Source organism: Pseudopodoces humilis, chromosome 5 (genome assembly GCF_049639895.1).
Source record: "Pseudopodoces humilis isolate 2021_Gansu_Grassland_sample_001 chromosome 5, ASM4963989v1, whole genome shotgun sequence".
Lineage (NCBI taxonomy): Eukaryota > Metazoa > Chordata > Aves > Passeriformes > Paridae > Pseudopodoces > Pseudopodoces humilis.
In genome coordinates, this window is record NC_142204.1 from 46998732 (window position 1) to 47026321 (window position 27590).

At 36.4% G+C, this 27590-nt stretch overlaps 1 protein-coding gene across 4 annotated transcripts in view; it reads right to left on the reverse strand.

Moving 5' to 3' along the window:
• The window catches only part of DOCK4 (dedicator of cytokinesis 4), a 224507-nt gene that overhangs the window by 108316 nt on the left and 88601 nt on the right, over nt 1–27590 (reverse strand). For all 4 annotated transcript variants that reach the window (XM_088054848.1, XM_088054845.1, XM_088054847.1 and 1 more), the window contains exons 7-12: nt 27042–27126; nt 25219–25370; nt 8144–8225; nt 7491–7551; nt 5459–5591; nt 3864–3952 (exon numbers count right to left, since the gene is read on the reverse strand). In XM_088054848.1, the coding sequence (XP_087910974.1) occupies nt 3864–3952; nt 5459–5591; nt 7491–7551; nt 8144–8225; nt 25219–25370; nt 27042–27126 (602 nt within the window). The remainder of the gene's footprint in view (nt 1–3863; nt 3953–5458; nt 5592–7490; nt 7552–8143; nt 8226–25218; nt 25371–27041; nt 27127–27590) is intronic.

Genomic DNA, 27590 nt, shown 5'->3' on the forward strand with positions numbered 1-27590 from the left:
CCACAGCTGAAAAGCACATGTATTCTTTTCTCAGCTCCCAAGAATTACTGCATCAGGCACATGCAACTGTCCAAGACTTGTTACAAGGAAATCCTAATTGGCATTTACAGAAAAGCTTACACTTGACACTATTAGGAGCCTAAAGGGAAAAGCAGAGCAAACCAGAATGTCTTGCATCCCCTTAAAGGTAATTCATTCAGTCTTTCTTTTCATAGGAATGTGAAGAAAAAGAATTTTGTAGTGCAATTCATCAATATTTAAATACAATTTTTATCAGGTAACTCACTGGGGACAACATTCATATATATCATGAGATCCACACTTAAATCTCTCCTCTGTAGGATTTGGTAAGAGGACACAAATATAGATCACACTTAAGAAAATTATGCGCTACTCAGAAGGCTTTAGAGCCACTTCCACTTTCCCCATGGTATCATGAGTATTTTCAGATCTTATACAAAGCTGAAGAGTTGCTGCAGGGAAGTTGGAGAAGCCAAGCAATTAGCTCGCTCATCTGGGACATGCAAGACCAACTGAAAATCCTTTTCCAAATCAGATCTCTGGTTCTACAGATACAAAAATAGAAATGCACTATTTTCATCATAAAATTGATGCAATTAAGTGTGAAGTCTATACAGGAATATTAGTTTCTCCACTGCTTTTTGCATTTTAAAACAAAGTAACCAGCTTCTAATTCTAAGAAAAAGATATTCTACAAAGAATAGATTTTACAGCCAGCTCTGCTCCACATATTACTGAAACCTGGTTTGTGTAATAATGACATTCCACAAATACCAGAAACTCGATGGAAGAAATAACAATGCTACTAAATGCAGCAAAGATTGTACAATTTGGCCTTTGCAATATTGATTTGATCTCTTATACCAGGCAACCAGGTGTTTTCCAGTAACATGATACCTCATACCAGGCTGCAAAGACCAGTAGTAAATGGGAATTGCATCCAGTACACTCTACTCCCCTCTGTTAAATTGGAAATGCATACAGAAAACATATTCCAGTTCCCACTTCAGCAAAGGATATTAAATTATCCAGGAGACTACATCCTTCCTTCCATTCCTGCACCACTGAGAAAAGGAAAGGGGAGGAACATCTATCCCCTGCTCCTTCTTGAGCTTTAGAAACAAGTGGCAGCCATTTGCCTTTATTTGATCCTTACAAGCTGAGCAGAAGATGGAAGAGGATTCTGTACTTAAGAACTGTCATGAGTTGAAGCAGAAAAAGTGGTGTTTTGGTGGTGGGGAGTTGAGTGGCAAATACAAATGCTATAGTCCATCACTATGCATTTTACATGCAAGACACTCAAAGTACATTTTGAATTACTTTTTAGATTGCCACAAAAACTGGAATACTTTTTTCCCTGAAGAATATTATGAACTAACTGATAAACTATTTTAGCAGGGGGACACAACAATTTGTGGGAACTAAAGCATGTAAAATCTCCTGACTTGAAAGAAGCTGCACAGGAATGTGAAGAGGGAACAAGCTTGGAGAACAGACAATAGTCTGAAGCATCTTTGCTGTTGTTTTTACTGTGCTTCCTTTCTAAGTTTTTTCTAAGTATTCAAGGTGATTTGAAAAGAGCAAGTGTAATATAAACCAAAAAAATCAAGTTTTCCTACATCTGGCTCATACCTACAACAGTTCCTAACAGAGAGAAAATACCTCTGTCTCCTGTAATGCAAGGTGTTATCCTTTTTTGACAACAACAAGGTGGCAGCCAAAGCTAATGAGGCTTTAGAACCAGACAAAGAACACTATCACAGAAAAAGACAGCAAATGAAAAATAAAAAGTAGTGTAACAACAATGTTTTCCATGAGGTGTCAGCAGACGTATCTGAACATATTGCTAAAACCTTGCAAGTGCTTTTTCAGGCTGCTAAGGAGTCACAGGAGAATGAATTTCATGTGTGTGATATAAATAACCTTCCCTAGTTTATCTTTCACTTGCTCAGTACTCGAAGCAGCATTACTGCTCACTTCTTTCTCTCTCCAACCTTTACATCCACTACTGGAATTCCGCACTGCTCTTCCCTCTTTTCCTCCCTTACCCTGGCAATCCTTTAAAAAATGTAACCAATCTTCCATCTGCTACCTTTAGTTTCCAGCCTCCTCCAACATGTCAAAAACTTAATGTGCCACATCTTTCATGTTGAATGTTCACGTAATTAAGAGTATTCAAATTTGTGCAATGTCTCCTAAGAACTGCGCATTTAACTGTGAACTCATTTCTTATTGAGAGAAGAGCAGGATTAGCAATGTATCACAGAGTAAGCACATATTGCATGGGCAGTCAGAACAACCAAGAATAAGTTTTTTCTTGATGAATATGATTAACATATTTAAGAAGCCAAACATTAAACGTGCCCTTCTATTTACAGTACATGATTTTTATACTTATTTTCCAATAAGACCCATGATATTCTAAACCTTAAATATATCTATATATGTGGCTAGATCCTATGTGAGAAAATAATTGAATCAGAAATGGTTAAACATATAACCTCAGTCTGGATAAATGAGCTTTTATGTGCTTCTTGGTTATCCACTAAAGATGGTTAAACACATTTTCAAGATAAACATTATGTTTTAAATAAAGTAAAAGAATCCTGCAATATATAATATAGTTAGTTGAAGAAGCATGAAGTCTACTACATGAAAGGCATTACAAATACAATATACTGGAATCTCAAAAATAAGATTTTTCTATGGTCATATTTCAACTGATTGACATTTCACGGGGAAAACCAACATTTGAATAAAGGGACAACAGACTCATAAGCCTCCATTTCAGGTTTCATTCCAAGTTTGACCCCCCCCACTTTGAAGGACAGAGTTCTGAAAAATTTAGCAAGTTGATACTAATAAAAGAAAACAAAAAATGCCAGTTCAACATCTGTGAGTCAAACCACCATGTCATAATAACAAAGGTCAGCTGTGTCCCATTCCTTAAGTCTTACACACAAATTTATTTCAGACAGTTCCAGTAACATACAGCTGACCATGGAGAACTATTCGTAAAGTTCTTAAACTACGAGCCTGCATCTTGCTGAGCTGGAATGCAAAGCTAGCAGTAGGAATGCAAATTGTACATTCATTTTTTTCTGAAGTGTAATATATATTTGTTCTGGTTTTGGCCACGAGGGGTGAGGTCTGGAGCCTCTTACTTCTGGAAGTAAGGAACTCTGGCTGCCAGGAAGGAGCTTCAGGTCTAGAGAGAGCCTGGAGGGAGGGAAAACTCATCCACCACTGTTGATTGCTGCCCAGACCCTCGGTGAGCATTTCCATGTGAATCATCTTCTTTTGTACACTTTTGTTAGTAATATTGCTGCTGTTTCAGTTTCATTTTCTTACCCCATTGCTCTTTCCAGTAAATTGTTTTTAGGTCACCTCAAGATCTTTTTTGGCATATCCCACCAGAGAAGGCAGGACAGTGTCTCATGGTTTTCTTTTTAGCTTGAGTACTAAACTGGGGAATACCACTCCTAAAGCATGCCAGTAATGTCCATGGCAAATTCTATATTCCTGATGAAAATGTAAAGCAGAAATGTCCAGCAATTTGGATCAATAATTTGATCAGCTCCAGAACCGAACAGAACTCCAGCAAACTGTAGCTCCACAGCACAGAATAAAAGTTTTATAATATAATTTCTTGAAGAAAATTCAGTGACTTTTTCTTTTAAAAGTGCACATGAACAGCAGTATTGTACATTTTCATCTGAATATTTTTCTCTATGTGCAAAAATGTTTCTTTCATATATGTTAGTCTTTCTACAATAGAGCTACTTCATTTGAACACTAAGAAAACCCTAAGAATGCAAACAGAAAGGTGGCAAATTACTCACCTGCATTGGAGCCTGTCAAGTTGTAACGTGCATTCAGCTTTTTAATGATATTTTCATGGATCTGATACCAGTCACTCTCTGTGTTGCACCTAGAAAAATTATAACTTTCTTAATTCTGAAATGGGAACACAAGTTTATCAGACCAACTTCACAACACATCCCTAAATAAATCGTCTTTAGCTCATGAAACAAATAACACAATAGGAGCTAGCAGAGCCCCATGAAACTGCCTGTCTGAATGGAAAGAGTGCCTTTACCATTTGAGAAAAGCACCATGAAATACTGCTTAGTGTGGCAAAGGACAGGAGAAAGATAGGAACAATTATGCAGAAGAACTCAGCCATGACCAAGTTAGTTTCTGTATAGATCTATCCTTCAGGGGTAACCCACACAGAAATCTATCCTGTGACACTCCAAAGAAGACACAGGACTCAGAGCTGGTCTTAATAAACAGAAAAGTCTGTGCTATACACTTCAAAGTTACTTAAAAAGGTTGCTATCTTCAGGAGGTAGTCAATGAAAGAGCAAATTACATTTCAGTATACATTTAGAAAACAGCTGGTTTTCCTTAAGGAAAACCTGCCTGTTCTAATCATCATTTTTCAAAGTTTAGACTTGAGTTAGCCTTAGCACTAAATCTGATTTCTAGTGATAATTCTTCTTCCACTGTTTTTGTTATCTTAAAACAAACAGGCAATTTTTTAAAAAAATAATAATAGGTAGACAGACTTAACAATTTGTTAACCAAGACTGAACAGTTATCTGACTTGAATTTTCTGGGAGTATAAATGAGAGCCAGCTGACCTGTCCACTGTTACACTAAGCTGCTTTTCTGCAACACTGATTCCAGCAGCTCTCATTCATCACAGATGGAGACAGAAGAAAGATACCCATGCCTTCAAGATTTGAGTGCCACTGCTGGGAAGGGCAGAACTTTTCCATACACATGACAATTCTAAGGTATATGTAGTTAGACTAGAACAATCCACAAAACGGTTCTTACTATAATGTCCAAGATCAGCAGGAAATTACACCCACTGAGTTGCTATTAGAAAACTGAACTTTCTTCCAGTTGCTATCAGCCAAAATCCACTATCTAATCAAGTAATCAAGCATTCATTTTTAAACCTACTTTTGATTTTTCATTCTCCAATGCTAACTGCCTTCTATACTTCTGTTATTCCCATTCTATAGCTGCTTTATTTCACAAAAAAGATACTCTGCCTGATTTTTTTTCTGAAGCTACAAAGTACTTCCACTAGATGCCTTGGCAGCACAAGGCACTTAAATAAGTCCTAAAAGCACTTTATGTTGCCATAATAAGAGAGTTCCAGAATAATGTGAAAAATGCTGACACATACACAAATACCTAAAAGGATGTAGCCTTTAATATTATCCCACTTTATAAACACACCTGGAGAACTAGCCAAGATTTCTATACTATGATAAAAAAAAAGCCAAAACACCCAGCAACTGTGCGTTTTTGGTAAAGAAAGGAGCTAGAGCTATTTATTCACACCATATTTAACACCACTGATTCTGATGCAAAATGACTCTGAGGTACATTCAAAAATTAAGAAAACATCATTTCTTACATGTAGACTTTTAAGACAAGATCATCCTTTGAATCTCCTGCCAGCAAATCTGCAATACTGAGGACTGCACAGCCAAAGGGACGTCTATATTGTACATTGCAGGCATTTTTCTTTTCTCCAGCTCCCATTCGTCCTGCCAGACAAAACACACATTTGATGCATAATCCATGGAACTGTGTCTCTCCAAACCACAGAAGGGAGGCAGCAAGCAATCCAGCTCAGGCAATGCCAAGTATACTCTCACTGGGAACATGGTCCATCTTTACACTGCATTCAGACAGCAAATGGGACAGCAAGCCCATAAGTATGTGGTGATTTTGCAAGGTCTCAGAGCAGAGGTTCTTCTCATCCTCTCCTGACCCTCACTCAACAAACACCACTTTGTAATACCCAGTCATAAAATCCTCACAACACTATCAAATTAAATTTAAGAGTTCAGACATGACAGACTGCTCAATATTCGCTGTCTGGTAAGAATTCTTTTACTGTGGCTGTTGCTACCCATCATTTATGTGGGAGGTGTTGTGATTGAACCATTACAATTGGGTAATCAGATGCTGTTTCCTTATAGGCAACTGGAAAGAAAGGGGATAATTAACCAGTTGCAGAAAAATAAAGAAGAAGAAATGAAATGTGGGGAGAAAAGATGGCAAAGGGCAGAAGAACAATTTATGGTAAGGAAAGAAAGAAGGCAGTCAAGGGAAAGAGATTTGAAACAAAATATTTTTTCTAGCCTTTTCTATTTGATTTAAATACAATTTATCAATCTTCTTGCTCTGTTCCTGGCATTGAAACTGCCCTCTTTCTAGCCATTTTTTTCAATTGTGCACTAGCAGTTATGTATCTTTCCCACCAATCTTAATTTCTGACAAAAAAATACCATGGCTGCAGTTGCTGCAGGGCAATGTCTCCTCCAAATATCCCTATGCATCACAACAGCTTGAAGAGTAATTGTTCATTTTCACACCACAAAGCAGATAAATGTTGTTTTAAATTTTTAATATTTCAGTGGTTCACATATAAACTAGGCTGTGAATATATTTGAAAATTATACAACTGGAAAAATCCTACTCTTTAATATTCTTAAAACATTTATTCTTCTAACAGTACTTACATCAGAATTTACCATATCTTTTCTAAAACCTTGCAAAAAAACCAAAACACTGTATTTCGATGAAGTATCAAATCAGCATAAAAGTGCAAGGAAAATTATTTCTCACAGCTGTAAAACAAAGTTTACTTTGTGACAAATTTAATGTTTCTGAACTCAGCACAAGTTACAGCAACTATACTTCAAACCAAAATGTCTTTCAAAAATAGGAAGAAAAGTTATAATTTAGTGCTGCACTGGTGCAACTAGAGGCAGTTTACGAAGAAAAAAAACGTATCTAAGAGGTCAGAAGCAGAGCCAAAGATTATTGTTTCACATCATTACAGTCCAGAGGACTTCTTACAGTAAGTACCTAACATAAATGTACACTTTTCCTCTCCTCTACTTTTTTTCTAGAGGACTTGATATCTGTCTATAGAACCAGAGATTAAAATTTTTATGAAATATTGTCCATTTTTTTCACCTCTCCTGCTTTTTAAAGGAGGCAGGGAGAAGACAAAATTCATCTGAACAATATCAGATATACATCATATTACATAAAAATGAGATACACTAAATGTCTAGACAAGGTTTTCTATGTTTAAAGGATGCTTGAAATTACACTTTAGAACAAGAATGGAGTCCCCAATGACAACTCCATCATCTTGACACAGTTCATCTTTGACACTTTCATTTTGTTCTGTGATAATAACTGTGAAGTGTACTGCATCTAAACTCAGCTAACAGTATACTTGATAAATAGCATAAAACAATGCTGAGAAATCCAAGCAATTTTCCAACAAAAAACAGGCATTTTCTTTTCCAAAAGTTTGTTCAAAAAAAAAAAAAAATATATATATATATATAAAATACAAAAGCTACCCCCAAACAGTTTTCTTTTATTTACTGCCATATGTCTCACAAATATAAGATTATACCTACCTATTCGGATAATGTGCACAGTGATATAGATGTCCTTCCTGAGTTCACTGCTACCCAAGTCCTGCACAAGATCAGAACCTCATTATTTATGACTCCTGATTAAAATGCGACATTTAAAGAGACCTGTACACACCGCTTTCACTGCCAGGGAGTTCATCTGTACAGCATTAACAAATCCCTCCAACACTTTAAATTGCCAGTCATGCACTCAAAATGAGTGTCCTAAAATATCCTGGTTGGAATTTGCTGTAGTGTAGCAAAATCAGCGGGAGGACACAAGAGACTTGCTGTGTGCCTTCAACAGCAGTGATGCATTTGTGCAATTCCAAATATTCCGGATGTACAGAGAGAGCTGCACAATCCCTTGGGTGTGAAAAGGACAAGGAGGAAAAATAAGTGGTTCTTGTTGCAGAGAGAACTACTGCTACACGTGCCTACGTGGAAGTTCAGTGAGTGTCCACATACTGCCATAAAACATTCAGATTGGGGGTTCACCCATCCCTTCAGCCCCTCAAACCAACCCTTTGAGTTGATGCTCATAGCAATGCACAAGCTTAGGGAGCAGCTCTGAGTCAACCATACAATAGCAATTTAAACCAACTTCTATTCTCAACATCCAGCACAAAAAAAGATTGAGACTAGGAAGAACTCACCACAAAGAGAGAACAGTGTCTTTCAGGCTTTTCTGGACATTTTGGCAAACCATTTCTATTCAGTCTTAAAAAAAATCTTTCACTGTAAGAAAACAAATATGACAGATATGTTGAACAACACTACAGCAAAAGTAGATCTCATTTTGATCTTATTTCCAGATGCAACCTTCCTCAAGATAAAAGCAAATGAAATAATTTCTTTCTGAAAGTCTCAGATGTATAAACAGAAAAAAAAAAAGGGATGCACTAGGGAAGGGTAGTGATTAACTTAATCACCTAAGAAAATTACTAAAAACTCAATACAAAAAGAAGTCTGTTTGTCATTTGGAAGAATTATATTGTACATCTTAGTACACAGAGAAACACAGCAATAAAATCCATTTATCTGGAACTAAAATTAGATGTGTAGTAAGTTGGTATCGATTCTTGATAAACCAATGTCAACATCACCATGTTTGTATTCAACCAATATTGTTCTTCATGTGCAGGATGCTGATCATAGGAGACACTTTTCTTACATAACTCCATTAAAACCTCTCACTACAATACACAGATTTTAGCAGTTTTGTAAGAGTCTTGAAAGTTTCAGCAGAGCAAATTTCATTTCTGAAATCCTGTTTTGCAATCTACTGTGGAGTGTGTCAAATGCTGCAGCTGATACAAGTACTAATACTGCTAGATGCAGAGAATTCTTTCCAAATAGAAGAGGGCACAAGAACACAATGGAAGAGAAATTATTTTTTTAAATATTTCCATTAGGTAGTAGGATTTATGGATAAACTCTAAGCAAACCTGGCAATTCATGCATAGCCATATTATGAAAAAGCCACCTTCCATGCTTTGGATAATTTTCTCTAAGACACAGCCTCATAAGAAATGTAACAATCATATTTCTGTAGTTAGAGATGTGGAAGATGGGAAAGACAAGTGCTATGGACATTTCCCTTCATCATCTCACCCCCAGCCCCCAACTGGCCAGACACAAGAGTCTGGATGTCCTGTAATGTTCAAATCAGAAATAAAATTTCCTAAGTACAACTAATTTTTTTTTTTTTCTCAGCTGTATCCACATCTTCTGCTTATTCCAGAAGCTAAACATGGTTTACCACTGCTCTGTATCAAGCATAGCTTTTCAAAATGCAGCTGGAAAATCACTAGGAATATGTTGGATAAGATCCATCTCAATAGAGACTAATTAAATCTTTATTGCACCAGCATTTGCCTTGTAGAAAATGTGCATCGATCATTCACAGAATCGGTCATTCACATTAAAAGGGACCTCAAAGGGCCTCTACGTCCAAACTCCTGCTCAAAGTGGGGTCAGCTATAAGGTCAGATTAGCTTGCCCAGAGCTTTAGCCACACGGGTCATGAAAACTTTCAGCTATGGGAACCAGAAAGGCTCTCTGAAAAACCCATTCCAGTGTCTGACTGTCCTCAACTTTTTCTTTTCATCCAGATGCACATTCTCTTGTTTCAGTCTGTATCCCTTGTCTCTCACTGTCCCACCATGCACCACTGATGTTATTGATCTTCTTGTAGGTAAATGGGGACAAACTTTTTACCAGGGACTGTTGCCATAGGACAAGGGAAAATTATTATAAACTAAAAGAGGGTTGATTCAGAGTAGAAATAAGAAAGAATTTTTTTATAATGGCATTGGTTTTCCAGTGAGGTGCCTCAATATGGAAATACTCGGGTTGGACAGGGTTCTGACCAGCAAGACTCCAAGACTCTATGATCTTTGAGGACTTTTCCAAACTTAATGATTCTGTGACAATGTCTCAGCTTGTTGCAGAGGGGCTGAAGTAGATGACCTTTGAAGGTCCCTTCTCACCCAAAACATTCCATGCATCTGTGATAATTCTGTGATATACCTCCCCTCAAAAGTGCTTCTTCTCCAGTCTGAAAAATCTCCACTGTCTCAACCTAACCTCCCAGTGCAGGAGCTCCTGCCCACAGACAGAGAATCCTTTTGCTGAACTCACTAATATTAATACTAATAACTCATTACTATTGGTCATGTACTGAAGGACCCAAAACTGGTATGGTCTGAGTGATGCTGAGCAGGGGATGATCGCTCGCCATAAGCAACTGGCTACGTCCTTATTGACACCACCCAAGATGCTATAACACTCAAGAGCACATCTCTTAAGAGCTGTTTCTGGAGAACACTTTATGTTCTCATGTGCCAGCTATCCAGCCTGAACCAGTAAATATTTAAGACTTTCTTACTGTGGTTCTTCAAAAACTTCTGTGCAATCTTCAACTGCACAGCTTTTTTATCAGCCACTATAAAAGACAGAACCTAAGAAACAGCAGAGTGGAGCTCACACACCAAAGTACATGAAAATGTTATTTCCTCAGCAAAATTATATTTTTCTCATTCACATTTTATGATACAGCAAACTTCTGCAGCTTAGGTCTCCATGAGAACAATTAAATAGAGTTTTAAAGACTGTTTATGTAAGTGTATTTTTACAGAGAAGCAAGTTGGTATTTTGCTGTTGATTTACAACTGGTTTCAAAATAATTATGCCTTTTCATTTAGAATTCAGCTAATTTCAATATTGGAAAATACAGTAAAAAAAAAAGCAGAGCTTTGTTTATAGGTCTCACACAAAATTATTGTGAACAAGAATCATTAATTATATTTCCAAAGTAGCTAAAGTGTTAGGACCCCATTATGTGTGGCATCATGCCCAACTAGATACAAATGAAGAAGTCTATTCTAGCAGTAGCAGATCTTCCGTGTACTTGGTACCTGTCAATAAAAATTTGGCCTGTAAAGGGGATTCTGAATTTCACCACTTTATCTTCAGTCTATATAACAATTTGAAAGTAACACACATCATATCACACATCACTATGTTTTTGTCTTTAAAACAAATACTAGATATGTTTGTTTGAAGAAAAATGCCATTCATAAGCTATCTTCATAGTTTACCTGTTAACTGGGAAATACATTTAATTGCGAGTGTATTCTGTATTTAATTAAGTTTACATTCCACGCAAACAAAGGCACTTCTTTTGAAAGCTTGCTATTCACTATCCACTACAATATGAAATTTTCAAGCTCTGCTTATACTCACAGATCATGAGATTATGATTCACAACACAATTAAAAGCCGAAGATTTTGTGATGCCACGAAGAAATATACTGATTGCAACAGACATGTAATGGTTATGCAGATCTACTTTCCTCATTTGCATTTGAAATTTTGTTTCACTGAAGCAGAGGACCCAGTGGCAATGAAAAAAGCAAACAAAAACAGCAACAAAAAAATCTTAATCCTTGCTCGGCGCTTCGTGACAGCTTTTTTCACTAGAAACATATGACAGTACCAGCTAAAGCTCAGATTAAAATGGTTATCTTTGAACATTTCTAGGGAGCAAACACAAGCAGTAAGACTTGTAAGATTACAAGACAAAAATGGCAATGTTATATCTACATACATAGAGCATGGACATTTCTATACCGTTTCAAAGGATTTCTGTAGAGACCAACAGGCTGGAAAAAATGCTAAGGAAAGTAAACAGCTTTCATAAAACAAAATAAAGACAGCCTTCCCAAGATCTGAAAGCTTGGCTTCAAACAGCAGTAAAAATCTCAGAGGGTTAAATCTAGATCTTACTGCACAGCAGTTTTCTCAGCAGTCAGCTACACTTACATAGATACAGCAAACACACACAGCAGTACCCCAAAACAGAAATACCTCTTCTTAAGACGATTTGATTTTAGTTTAGACTACAATTAATTTTTTATGAACACCAATCTCGCCACTTAAATGTGTCGTACACACTTAAACTCAGCTGTCTTCCCATTGGAAATAAGGAAATAACTAATGCTGGAGAGATTAATTTAAGAAGGTCAACAAGGGATTTTTGTACTGTAACTTCTCATGTATTAGCAGAGTAACAACATGTCCAAATCTGCAGGCTGAACAGATGCATTTTAAAGGAACATGGCAGAAAACTGTTCTATTTTCACATGTGACCCCTATTTCCTCAGTATTAGCAGGAAAACATTACCAGTCACATGGTTTCAGTCTAGACAGATTGCTTGCTCTATGATTTATAAACATACTATCGAAAAAAAATAAATCTGGCCAGATTTATACCACATGGCATACTTTTGTGGCAAAACTATGACATCAGATAGTCATAGTTCTCAGCTCACAGCTCCACTTTCATCTTTGTAAGTGGTCTTCACTTGAAAATAGGTAACAGTGACTTCCAATGTAAACAGAGAGGAGCAATAAAAGAATTCTGCCACATAATTCACCACCTCAAGTTTATTACATCCCAGAACACTGTCAATGGATGCTCAGTAGGAACTTGAATCTGAATTGACTTCATTTACAGCTAAAGGCTCAGTGGTTTCGTAAAAGCGAGATCAGACACGAAATGTTATCCTCATACTTAGTGGTGAAATACAGAGGAATGTTGTATGACATATCATAAGTTACCAAAACATCATAAAGCTTTAAAGTACATCCTTAATCAGAGAATAACTGAATGATAAATGTGCCAACATGACTTAGCAGTATCAGCTGATCCACAGTAAGTCAGGTCCTGTATTGCATCTGTGATGTACTTGAAAAACCATTCCCAAATTTCTAACTGTAAAATACAAGGCAATAAGCAAAGGGGGGCAGAAAAGGAAGAATGAGTACTAGAAAAATTTCAGCCCATTTCAGATAAAGATCAAAGCAAAAATACTAACAAAAAAACTCAAAACAATCTTATGATGGTACATTGAAGCTCATCTTTCTGTCCCTTAGCCATGCTTACACCATGAGGGAAGAAGAAGAAAAAAGCATTCAAAAATGTTCATAGATTTATGCAGTGGAGCCCAATTTCACTTGGCTAGCTGTACAGTTAAGAAGGAAAATAGAAAGCAGAAAAGGAAATTGGAGGAAAAGCAAAACTATGTAAAAACTATTTTACATAGTTAAATCAATCTCCTGCTCTCATCCTCTTTTACCTCTTTATTAACTGAAGACAGCCTCAAGAAATTAGTTTTTATTACAGTTTTTATTAACATAATCCATATTATTTTAGATATTTAGACCTGCATTTTAAGTGAAAGATGATATAACACATTTATTAAAAGAGTTAGAGAGCAGTAACTTCAAATTATTTTACTGACATACCAGGAGCCAGAGGAAGATGACAGTTTAAAAACAGAATAGTTTTTAGGAATCTATCAGCAGGTATTTACAACTAAAGAAAAAACATATACCAGAAGCTGAAGCCTGCACTGATCTTAGTCTGCCACCACAGATAAACATTTTGCATCACAGCATTACCAGTACACAGACCTACAGATCCTTTAAGCTGAACTCCAGTTTTGGTTATTATCCTAGTCAATAACTGAGCTAACAGCATGGATACAAGCAGATTTGCAGTATCCTTCCCCAAAGATGGAAATTAAACCTGAAGGGGGCAGGACAAATTGGTAAAGTAAAGGGAAACAACAGCATTTAAGGAAATTCCCCTTCCTCCAATACTCCCTGGCTCCCTCTGTATTCAATGCCACTTGGAGGCTTGCAAGCAGCAAGCTTGCATTTCGTGTCAATCCTAACATGCCTTTTGCTGGTAGCCAGTGTGACTGCAACATGTTCCTTGTGAGATGATCTGTAAACCAACTACATATCTATCTAGCTAGCTAGCTAGCTAGCTAGCTAGCTAGCTAGCTATCCCACTAATGTTCAATATATCTCATGGTTACCTAAATCTGGCACATACATGTCATGACTGGTCCACACACTCCTGTTCTAACACTGCATTTATTTCCGAATGTAGCTGATTGTTTAAGCTCCACCAGCCACATGACAGGTCACCTCTTTCTAGTGTTTTCATTATCACATTTAAAAAGAGTTATTTCTCCTGTCAGGTTTCAATTACTACAACAGAATCAGTAAGAGGGCTATTTGTTATGCATATGAGCAGCATAATTTATATGAAAAGTACAATCATGCTTTCTTTTGTGGAAATATTGTAACAGAAAAGTAGCCCTGAGCTAATCAATTGCTTCTGGTTCCCATGAGTTGTTCCCTTTACCAAAAAATGCATCCCTGCCCTGCTTAGCAAGCACATCTGCATGGAAAAAGTCAGGATCCAAGAGTACCTCAAGACAACAACCATCCATGGATAATGTGAAGGTATCTGAGGAATAATTTCCAAGGAATAGTATTAAGAAAGTGAAGGTTAGACACACTAAGAATAGTATTTTAAGAGGGAAAGGTAGAGAAGCCTATCACCTAATGATAGATTAAAAATTTTAGGAAGCACTTGGATTATGCTCCTAATATAAATAATTCACATTGCTGACAAAGTACAACAAAGTCCAGTCTGAACTCTGCCTTTAGTCATTGTTCACACCTCCCAGAAATTCTGTGCTATTGGTACCAGGTAATTATGTCTGAGGCACAGTTTAAACACATACTTTGTTTTCCCCCAGAACTACTGATTCTCATAGATAATGTTAGAAACAAACCCCTGTCTTTAGGCAGGGTTATTTATTAATAGAGCCTCTGAATTTCCATGACATTCGGAGACACAAGACTTAAATATCAAACAATCAGATATAGAAAAAGAAACCATATGCAGAAGCAGAAAATCTTAATACCAACTAATGTTCATGCACGTATGCTCATATATAACATTTTTTTCTCTTTCTCCAACTTTTGTACTTGAGATACATTGCACCATTTGAAATTATTTCTAAATCTGGATTTAAAGTGTCCTCACATTTTCCAAACCTAATTTGTTCTCATCTTTGATGTCAGAATAAAATAAAGAAACAAGAGTCTGAAAAGAAGATGGAAAGTAATAAGATTCACACATTGTAGACCTGGGCATCCTGGTGGACACCAAGTCAAACACAAACCAGAAACGTGCCCTTGCGGTACAGGAGGCCAGTGATATCTGGGATGCATTTGACAGAATATTGCCAGCAATATGAAGGAAGTGATCCTTTTCCTCTCTGCTCAGCACTGGTTATACCACACTTGGATGTGATTAAGCGACTGGATAGAACGCTCTGACAGCTGGGACTGTTTAGCTTGAAGAAGAGAAAGCTCAGAGGAGATCTTATTAATAAATTGGAATATATCTGAAGAAAGGGTACAAAGAGGACAGTCAAGCAAATTTCAGTGGCTCCCAGTGAGGCAATGGACATAAACTGGAGCATAGGAGGCTCCTGTGAAGCATCAGGGAACAAATCCTTTACTGACGGATGGTGTCTGAGCACTGGCACAGGTTGCCCAGGGAGGTTGTGAAACCTCCACCCTTGGAGATACTTAAGAGCCATCTGGACATGATTCTGGGAAACCAGCTCTAAAGTGGTTAGACCAGATGACTTCCAGACTTTCAGCCTCAACCATTCCATGATTTTGTGATTAAATTGTAAATACCACATCCAGGCAGCCCAGATAGACAGCAGGGTCATTTGGGTCTTTATGGAAATATGTTTTTTTACAGTCTTCTCCATCTGACACCTCTGAAAGCTAGTAACTGCCATGATGCAACATTCTGCCACTTGTCTACTTGCCCAGGCATTCCACATGACTATAATTAATGAACTATCCCTCACAATAACATGCGATGCAGTTTTTGTGAGCCAGAGGGTCAAGGCTCTTCAACTGCACCTTTTTATCAACTTCTGTAGCCTTGCACTGAGTACCCACCCTACAGCTTCACAAATACAGTCTCCATCTCCTTTTTGGTCTAGTGTTCAACATGACTTAGAAGCAGCAGAAAATTTATTTGAGTCTCCTGCATTTAGAGTGCTGATGTCTGGAGCACTGATTCTAAGTAAACTAGATACTGAAAGTCAAGTGTGCTTAAAATAATATTGAATCTTTGAGCTCCTGTACAATAGAGACCATCGGGATACATTTGAAGAATGACATCTCAGGTTGTCAGTAGTGAACCTTCAGAGTAGAGAAAATGTATTATTAGCTTGATTCAAGAGGTATCCAAGCCCTTCCTTGCCATTGTTAACAGTAGTAGTGAGTTGCATAACTTTAGTTAGAGTAATGACTAAAAGTCAGGTTCTTTGAGATGAGCAGTTCTCAGGTTTGAAGATGCTGATGGAGGTTGCAAAATATGTCTTTAGACATTCTCTTACTATACCAAAATCCTTTTATCATTATTGTAGAATAAGGTGGAAAAACCGACAGTATGTTTTTTTCAAAAATTTAAAAATCAGAACACCAAGTAGTGAACATTTTGACTAATTAATGCGGATTTCAGCTTTTGGCAGGCTTTTGATTTCACTGAATTAAATGAATAATAAAAGTGAAATACGAAAGTGGTAAAAAGATTGATGATGTGGATGTCACTAAGAGGTGACGCTGAGAGTACAACAAAGGAAGGGTAATCTTATCCTTTGGTATGGTCTGGAGTTTACACAATCATTAAGGATATAATCAAAAGCTCACAAAAAAAAATGCAGTTTGCTTTCACTGGCCTTGGATAAACAGCCTATTCTCTTTGTGCTGTTTCAGAACCTCTTCACATTTGAGGACAATATGATACTTACAAACAAGGTTGTTCAAGGTGATAGAAAAAGGAGGATTAGCATGCTAACTTATCTCCACTCCCCACACAGATGGGGCCAGAGGCATCAATCATTTCTGATAAGATGTTCGTATCATATTGACACAGACACAAAGTGTATATCAATGAAAGAAAATCTTAATATACTCCATCTTACTGAAGTGCTGCTTTGAAATTTTCCCATTAATAGTACTGCTACTTGGAGAAAAAGAAAATGGTTTAGAATGCTACGTAAGAACTATGGGTCATATTACAGATTTAAGAATTTCTAGAGCAGTATGTTGGCATAAGATAGAGGCACAAACTCCGAATAAATGTAAAGGTCAGCAAAGCGAACGGGACTCTAAGCAGGAGATGATGCAGCATCCTTATGCATACTCATCAATGCCAAGAACAGGGGCCACAGTCTGAATCAAACAAATGCAGGCATCAGCCTTAACAACTTCCATTCCCTTTTTCATAATACACTAATCAGTGTTGCTGGTGTTTTCAAAACTCTTCCAAAAAACCCCATGCAAGATCTCTAGATGGTAATGTGCTACATATATTAATACAGTCTCATGGCATCAACACTGGAAAGGTAGGAATTTCAGAGGACATGGGGATAATCTGATTTTTTAAACACAAACATCTGGTAAATATATTCTTCGGGCTTTTTGGCTTTGGTTTTTTTTATAGCAGCAGAATATTCTTATAGCAACAAATAAATTTAACACAGCCTCAGTGAATAATGCACATTGTCTAGAAAACAGCTAAGCTTTTACTCTGTCCCTTGCCACTTGTTAAACTGATTCTATTAAAAGCCAATAAGTGAGATCTTTCCAGGATCTGATAATGAAAAAAAATCAATATGTTTTTGATTAAATGATTGGTGCTCTTAGAGCTCCAGTGTAAATGGGCCCCCTGGCTATACAAAGGTCATCACTGCTGCAAAAAAATGCTGTATTGGGTAGCTGATATTAGTACATGGGAACAGAAAGAATAGACTGTCATCAGACGCTGTTTATTTCTCTGAAAATCTGCCACTGCAAAACTTGTAACTGTGTAACCCCTTGAAGTACATATCATTGGCTTTGTAAGTGTGATCTTACTGCTGAAAGGAAAGTTTGTTTCATTAACTCCTGTTTGGGTAAAGGAAAAAGACATCCACAAAGCCAACAATCATCACCACACTCACACTCTTCAGTACTCTGAATGCTGGGACTCTATATAATAACCTTCATATTCCAAGGAATAGAAAAACTTCTAAAACTTCATAAATGACCACACACTCAACTGATTTATAAAGCAGCTAATAAAGAACATCAGAACATAGGATTGTTGCAGTGTGCTGAAATGTTGCAAATGCATATTTCCAGTTTTCCTTTGGAGCTGTAACAATGGCCTCTCTCTTACCTAAAGTTATGAAGTGTTTCTCACATTAAATCAATTGCAGTCAGGGCTCTATAATAACACCTTTGAACTCTGAAACTGTTTTTGCAATGTGGTTGTAGTAGGAACAATTAAGTCCCAAAGCACAGCTGAGTTACTCTGTTTTACAGAACTTTTCCCCATTCAAAGTATGATCCTGTAATATCCATCTTACATACACTATTTTACAATCTACATGATCAAGTTAAATTGAATTAGGTGCTTTTGAAGACAATCTTCCAATCATCTGCACATTTTGATTCCCAAGCCAGAGCAGCCTAGCCATGAATCCAAACTAGAACACATGCTGCTGCCACTCAGTCCACACAACCACAGATTTAGTCCATAGTAAAATCCTTAAAACATTTACACATGTTAACACTGGGTCTAGCATGAACTGCTGCTCTACAAATCCACTGCTACTGGCTGACACTACTTGTATAAGTAAAGAGCAGTCTTAGATTTTCATACTGTTGATTTGCTTACAACAAAATTAGATTTTATAAAAACAAATCTTCAAGGCTGTATACCAAATCGTTAAGTCCTTCTGATTTTGCTTTTCTCAAACATTTGTGCAACATGCCAGATTCCAGAACACATTTTATCAAAGCATTTCTTTAACAACACGAAGTATCACTACAGAACCAGGTAGAGAATGTTTGAGCTCATATACTTCAGGAACAACTCTAGGTAGACAGTAAAAGCTCAGCAATGGCCAGAAAAATAGGACTGAACTAAAAGACAAACAAATCTCAAGAGATGTGACCATAGACCTCTTTAATTTTCCAGCTACAGTAACAGCACCACTCTACAACTGTATATGCTAAAATGCTTCCTTCAGGATTCTATACTAGTGAAATTAGTCCTAAAACTTAAGTGTCATCATTATAGTTTTTTCCTTTCTTGAAGAAGCAAAAATACCCAAGGAATATACAAACTGGGCTTGTGACATTAACAGAAATATAAGGTTAGAAGACATAACAGCGCACAAACCAAAGAATTTTACTGAGATAAGCCATATGGCTGTACCATGTTAAAGCAGTGCCATTCACAACTTGCTCTACCCTACTCAGGGGCTATTACTGTTCTAGGAAAGGGAACTGTAAAGCAGCAGGAAGTGGAGACGAATGGAACATGACACAAAAACACACCAGTGCAAACTCTAGGAACCATCAGGGGCTGACTTCAGCTGTTTATTGTTAATTTAAGAGCTAGAAAAAATTATTCCTAGCAGCTAGTTTAGCCAGAAAATATGGATGTATACATATGCAAACACATAAAGTGAAATTAGCATGCACCAATTAAGTAGAAAATTAATGACTTGCAACTGTAGTCTTAATAAGCAGAAGCCTGTCATGACTCAGACTTAACTACTTGACTTAAACAGACAGTCTTCTTGCTCCCACACAAGTAGAATATTCATGTTCAAGAAAAGCCTTTTAGAGTGCAAAGACATACATTAGACAATTATTTGAATACAGAAACAGTCTGCAAAACAATATTTATTATTATTGTTTATTAGCAACAATAATAAATAAATTGTAATTTATATCATAGATAAACATGTATTTTATTATACCCCTAACTTAATATAACAGGACTGCCATTATTGTGGATCCCAACATATTTAGAAACAGTTATTTTTAACAGCAATTTCCAGCAAGAAAAGAAAAATCTCAAAAAGAAAAGTACAATTTCATCCTGTCCCAAACAAATGAAAAGTGATCCCAAAAGAGTATTTACCTCTAGCTATAATAAAGTTGATAGAAAACCACTTCAATCGCCCAAAGGGGGTGCTGATCTCACTAAGTTAGGTGTGAGGCACAACAGCCCTTACCAATCCAGAGAAATCTTTAGCTAGAAAGTCTGAAAATAAAAAAAACCCTTGAAGCATCACTGATGTTTTTGTCACTATCTGATATCAGATTTCTGCTCTGGGAAAGTTACTAATGAGTTTCAAAATCGGTTTTTCACATCTTGTGAAAAACTTATTATCTAATTCTCAGTACATGTTGGAAAAATTATGAGCACTTATACATGTCAAAGATGAAAAATTATTTAACTGAGAATAGTCTAGCTATAAGTATACCTAATTTTTCTTTTGTTCATAGAATCATAGAATCAGAATGGTTTGGGTTGCAACACACCTTAAACATCATCTAATGATGATCTATTAAAAACACTAAAGAAATACTAAGACACATTATTAAAACTAGAATAACTGTTAAATGGTTCTATGGCTTTAATTTCCATCTCTTTACTTATTTTAAAAGATGCTATCCTAAAAATGCCCTGGTAGTTCCCACAATGAGAGTGCCAATGTTTATGTTTAATTAGGAGAATTTTCCTTAAACATATACGTTGCCTACCACAACATACCTGTTCTATATAAACTAAAAAAAAAAAATGTACATATATATATATTTATCACTTATTTTTGATCCGACTACCCTAAATCCTTTGCAAATATTTAAGAGCAAACTCAGAGTGCTTTCACCTATAGATTCCACTCTTAAGGGCTGATGATCAGATAACTAATATTGAGAATTTATATCCTTTATGATTTCAGTATCAACTCTTTCTGAACTTTAAACCTCAGACTTTATGGAGATCTAACATCCAAAATATCCTGAAGAAGATGCAGACATTTCATCAGCTCAGTTGCTTTCTAGGTTTTGCTAGTTATAAGCAACTAGTTACTGGAGACGAAATTCACACAAAGATTGTAAGTTTAGATGTCTTTGAATCTGGATTCCAACACGAAAGCCCATTGATTTAGCATGAAACCTTCTGAAATCAGACAAAAAGGAAAGCACTAGCCTATGTCTTAATCCTGGCATCTTACTCATGACTGTAGTAAGATACATCCATCTATGGATGTATACATAGATTCCAGAAGTGATGACGTGTCTGTTAATCCCCGTGCCACTCACCTGAAGACGTACTTGTACTTGATTTCAGGACTAATTCATGTCTAATGAGGCATAACTACTCAGAGAAACAAAAGATGATGAAGAGGAGCAAATAATGAATTTAAATATAATGCACTTTGGGGATTTTCTTAAATTTGTTTTTCAAATAAAGAGGAACAAGAGTGCAATGTAAGTGACGAATAGATTTATATTAGTGGGTGTGGTTTTTTTTTAAGAGAAAAAAGACCCATGTCCAATTTCTCACTCTGCCTTTGAATATTTAAACTTACTCTTCCTACCTGCCAAAAAATCGGAACCGTCTCTTAATCCACAGCAATTTGCATTGAGATGCTTTATAAACTGTAAAAGGAATTAAAATTACTACTGTTCTCCTTTTCCTCATCTGCTTGTCTTTACAAAGAGAAACAGTACCTACATTGCATCACGTTATAATCAACTTCTGCTGAGAATTCTTACTAAACATAGCTCCTGTGGCAAAACACGTGGGTCACAAGAATTAGAGAAAGTTTTGTGCTAACATTCAGGCTCATAGTTTTCAATTTTATATCTATTTTCTTTTTCTACTTTATAAATTCATATTCTTCTGATCTATTCTTAGCATGCAATGATACTATATGTCCTTACTAGACACTCAATTCTGGTGCCACTAAGCCAAATGCAAGAACTGTTAACACATTGTGCTTTCTCCTCAAACCTTGGTTTGTCTAAGTTGCTACAGGATACTTTTTTTCAGGGAAAATCTACAGCTATACAACAAGAAAAAGTTTCACTATCTTTCCTTGCTCAATGGATATTTTCTAAGTCTGATAATGTTTTAATATTGCATGAGAAAACTAATTTAAAATGCACTACAGACAATCTTATTATTGCACTGTAATACGAAGCTCAACTATCAAACCATGCATTCCCTATGTTACGAAGTACCTTCTTTTTACCTTATTTTCCAAAGCTTTCCCACAGAGTTATTTCTTGCTCTAGTCTGGACTAGAAATACTATTCCTTTTTGGAGAGACTTTCTCCATCTCAATATCTACAATTGCTATTCTGTTTACTGTGATACTTGAATAAATATTGCTGTTCAAACAGTTGAATGTATGATACTGATAACATAAAACAAACAAAAATAAAAAGCTGTGGAAAAAGATATCCAATCAATTAAAAAAGTAATCAGACAATGCTGCTTCTAGTCCTCCAACAATCTTTTAAAGCTGCTATTTTAATTGCATATACCTGAGGTTAGAAAAAATAAAATAGATTTATTAGAGATATTGATATAGAGAGATCTTACAATTGCAGGTCCACCTGAGAAGAAGCAAAGTTAGTTTTAGGGAATTCTATTATTAAATCTGAATTCTTCACTCGCTCCAACTGAATTCTTTAAGAGGCTATGGAGCTGACTTGCTTTATGTCAATTTATATGAGGTAGACAATGAACTATGCATTCAAACAGTCTCATTAAAGCAAATAGGATTACCCACCTGAGGAAAGCTTGGTACACATACAGTGCTTACAAAATTTAACATATAAAGCAGCAAAGTCCAAAGAAATAAAGCCCCAAAAATTCTAATAATATAAGCAATGGTTTGAAGAAGTACATTTTAGGTCATTTATACAATTCTATTTTAACCTGTGTTAGTAACAAGTTTCATCTATTCTTTTCATTACATTTTTTAGCTGGACCACAAAACGACAACCTAGGAAACCAATGGACGAATGACACAACTAGTTTGTGATAGGTCTTAACACGTTGGCACACACAGCTTTTGACCTGCACTTTTGCTAGAAATGAGCAGAAGAGTCTGCCTATCCAAGCTCCTCAACTGCACTGCTGCCCATAGGCTTTGGCATCGTTGCAGGGCATGAACCGCGGGGGCTGGGGATACTGTCTCCTCTCATACATCATCATTCTCCTAAGGGAGATTGTTCATTTCAAGCATCCATCAACAAGGGCCTAAAGATCTCTGAAATAGCCCACCCATTTGTATTGAATAAAAGTTAAACATTGTACCACACTGTTGTGCACCACGACCAACCAGCTTTGGTTTAACTCTGTAATAAACTGGTTAAGTCACTTCCATGTCTAGTCCAGCCAGACCATGTAAGTATCCATCCTGGACACTTCTGCATTCCAAAGTTCAGTCTGTAATACAGATATACCTTGCATTTAATTTGTTCTTATGATAGCTCTCTTAGGTTTAGCTTTTCCAGTGTGTTGAGAAATTTCTGTTTGTTTCTTGGGAGGGTTTTTTTTGTTGTGTTCATTGTTTGGTTTTTTTTTTTTTGTTACAGGATGGTATGTTTGTTTGATTTGCAGATGGTGCAAGCTATCTTCACAAAGGTTATCCCGTCATTCCCCCCATGCCCTAGAAGGCAGGTTGGATTTGCAACAACACATTTCTTCAAGGTTTGCCAGTAATGGGATGAGGAAGTTCACAGCATCTGAAAACAGGCACTGGAGTCAGGAATCAATAACAAAAGGTCAGATCACAGCAAGCACATGAGAAACAGCTCTAGAATTTGTGCTTTCATGTAACATGAAATCCAATCCATTTGCTTTCACTTCACCACCACTGCCTTAACCTTGTTTTCAGCAATCCATATCACTTCAAATTGTTTTCTGTCAAAGTCTGCAGCTCTCGTAAATCTATCACCTGCTGTGGCATTCATTGGAGTGAACACAAACATGTCCTGATGCACATTTGATTCTCACAAATGACAGGAAACTGTATTTTGGTGACTACTGTGTGAAGTGCAGGCCAGAATGAAATGTCAGTGTTTAACAGCTAACCCTGTAACACCAACTGTGTACACATAATGTCGCTAAATGAAAAAAAATTAATGTACTCAGTATACCCTTCCTTCAAAGTACTGGTTACTTATTCTGCCTGCACTGCAAAGCACAGACATTATTTTGTCAAATTCAGCCCAAGTTCCACACAGTTCCTCAAACTCCTACTGCCATATTTAAGACAACAACTGTGGAAAGGACTCAAGCTGGAGAAATTAATGGAAAACTGCCTCCTGTGGGAGGGCTCCCAGGCTGGAGCAGAGGAAGAGCGTGAAGAGTCCTCCCCTGGAAGAGGAGGGAGTGGCAAGACAGTGTGTGACCAACAGACCACAGTTCCTGTTTCCAGTCCCCTGTACTGCTGGGGTGGATGGAGGAGAGCACAGGAAGAAGGGAGAAGGGTGAAGGAAGATGCTTTAAGTTTTGGGTTTATTTCTCATTATCCTACTATGATATTCTTGGTAATAAATTCATTTTCCCCTTGTCAAATCTGTTTTATCTGTGACGGTAATTGGTGAGTGATCTCTCCCTGTCCTTATCTTGACCTGTGAGCCTTTTATTCTATTTTCTGTCCCCTGTCCAGATGAGGAGGGGAGTGACAGGGTGGCTGTGGCTGGCTGGAGGCCAGTGTCAACCCACCACACCCAACACCACTGCACAGTCATTTAATGGATCAGACTTCCTGGTGTATTCCTCAAACGGAGCTTACTGAGCTCTTGCACTAACTGTACTCTCCTTCTGTGCTCATATTTATTAAATGCATAGTGGTTTCACTACTAATCACTCCCATGTTTTCTCTCCCAGCCAGAATTCTGAAAATAGAAATAGCTGCTGAATATTTTAAAAACCAAAGGTTATCAAGTCTCTCACAGAATAGAAACTCTAGGACAGAATGACTTTGACAGTTTCACTGAAGAACCAGCACCTTCTCATAGAAGTAAAGGCTCCTTTTATAAAAAATATGCTTACTTCACTGACTAAAGACAGCCCTCCAATCTCATGTACCGAGAATTCATCTTCAAATATTACAGAGAAAGCAAAAGTTCAAAGTTTTGAATGTGCACTGACTAGAAGAGATGAAAATAGGGATACTGAAAAACGACCATTCTGTATGCATACATGTATATATATTCCTATACATGAAAAACAACTGGAAGGTTAAATAAGTAAACAAGACAGAGATTTATACATTTTTGTAAACCTTATATGAAACTACAAACAATTAATGTTAACAACCAAATTTCAAAAGAAAGCAAAATATTCTCATGAAACAAAAACACCTTGCCCTTGTTTCTAAATGTGAAATCTGTGGATCAAAAGACACAGTATTTATTGTAAAACTTATGTTAAACCAATATTTAAATAGGAATCATATGGTACCTGATGGGTCGATTTTCTTTACTATCAAAGAGTGAAAAGATTACTTCCAGTTCCTCTCCCAGATTGGAGCACATTAAACTCTTCATCTGAACAAAAAGATGGTGGCTGCTAGCTGGAACTGGTGTGTCTTTTTTTCGATGGCGATGTTCCATCTAAAAACACCACAAAAACACTGACCAGTTTGAGTCAATTATAAAATTCTCAAAATAAAAAGGGGTAAAATATGTAATGCAGAACTACTTTCTTAATTCAAATTAGTATCTTTTTTAATTTAATATTAGCTTGTATTTTTTCTTTTCTCTTTTTTTTTTTTTTTTTTCCTTCTGCATCTGAAGAAAAACACAGGGAATTTACTTTCCCAGTGTTACACTTCATCACAGTCATCTTTAGGAGAAAAACAGTAATCTCTGGAACTTTATCTTTTTGTACTCTGGAAGTAGTCAGAGTCACTTTAAAGCTTTGAGCTATAACAACATAGTATCCCTTAGCTGGTTTAAACAGTCAATGATCTGACACTCCAGTATTCAAACACATTAAAAAATGCTTTTGCACAAGACTAAATATCAGTATTTTAACCTGGGGAGAAGCAATCATACCCACATTTTATGATCTCTGGCAAACTGCTTTATACCAGCTAATAAATTGTCTTGATTTGACTTCACAGTTTATACCTTCTGCACTTTAGTCACCCATTAAGAGAAGGACAGTATTAAGTTGCACTATTCCTCTCTTACATTGTAACAAAAATAATTTTAAATAGCAATCTTTCTAAGCTACATAGCCTTCATACTGGGCTTATCTTTTTCCCCACTTTTTAATTTTCAAAGTACACTCCATGAGTGAGTGCCATTACTAGTTTTCTGGGTTATTTTTCCCCTGTATGTTTCTTCTTATAATTAATGGTACCTCACCATATTTCATCTAGTGCTTCAACAGGATTCCATAATATTATATATGACTTTGAAATCATTCAAAGCTATCCTGATTCTAGCACAAAGAGTTTACTGTTAGGTTTGACATTACAAGTTACCAGTAAAATACAAGTTAAAAATTATTTTAAAAACACATAATTATTTCAGATCCACAAAATCTTGTAGCAATGATGCTTTTGGGGGAGTTGTATTTAAATACAAAAGTTATCACAAATAAAATTCAGTTTAAATACAAGCTTTGTCTTAAGCACATAAAGCTCAGAACTGTGTAACAGCTGCAATACTTAAACATGAGCCAAAGCCTACATAAATGAATTGGCAATTTTTCTTAGATCTTGCTGGAGATTTAATCAGAATAAGAAATATCAGTGCTGGTTTTAGTAAATCAAGATGGGCTTTTACACCCAAAGGAAAGCTTTTTTATGCAATTTAACTGCTATTTACATTAATATATTACAAAGTACCAAGAGCCCAGTATGATTAATTGTGACAATATTATACCATTATTATATTTCCACAAAGCTTATCTAGACAGGCTCAAGAGCCAGGTAAAGCTCTAATGATAAGGAGTCCCATAAGCTTTTATTGATGATTAAATTCATTTTAACAGTCAAAATTTTAACGGTATATCAGAAACCAAAACATTTAACAAATGACATTTAAACTAAGCATATGCGCACACACAAAGCTGATATAAAAGAATCCCACACAGATGTAGAGATGATATACCTGTTAAAAAAAAATTCTTTCCTTATTGTAAAACTCATTACATTATGAAATGCCAATTGATTGGATCAAAAATCAAAATTGGTACTTTTGGTTAACTAGAAAAGAGTGACCATCAAACTATGTAATTTGGTAGCAAAAGTACCAAATATTACATTCACATACCAGCCTGTAGAGCTCTGTAATGCTGATGTCTTCAGGATCCACCATAGCATACTCTTTTCTTGGAACTAAGTCAAGCCCCAGCTGTCTGTATGAGAAATGGAATAACATTAAGTAGTTTCTACTTTCAAAAGAAACAAATTAACTCTCCATGTGTTTGTTGTTCATTACAATAAACAATGCACACATTAATTGTTACTCTACAATTAGTTGACTTTGGTTTTGTTTTGATGTGTTTTGGCTGTATCCACCATTCATATTTGACTCATTACCTTTCTCCAGTTTGCAACATTAATAGAATGTTTTCTCACAATTTTAAATCGGTTTCACACTGTGGACAATGTGCAATGTCCTTCATATTATCGTGAACATTTCAGTGTGAATGCACTAGTACTGTCAATTCGAATAACAATCATGGAAAGGAAGATAAAAAGAAAATCCATCAAAAGCCAAAACACCAGCTTATTTTAAGTTTGGACTGGATGGTATCAGAGTTGGTTGCCTGTATCCCCTGAACAAAATAAGGAAATGAGCTTGAATCAACACGAATAC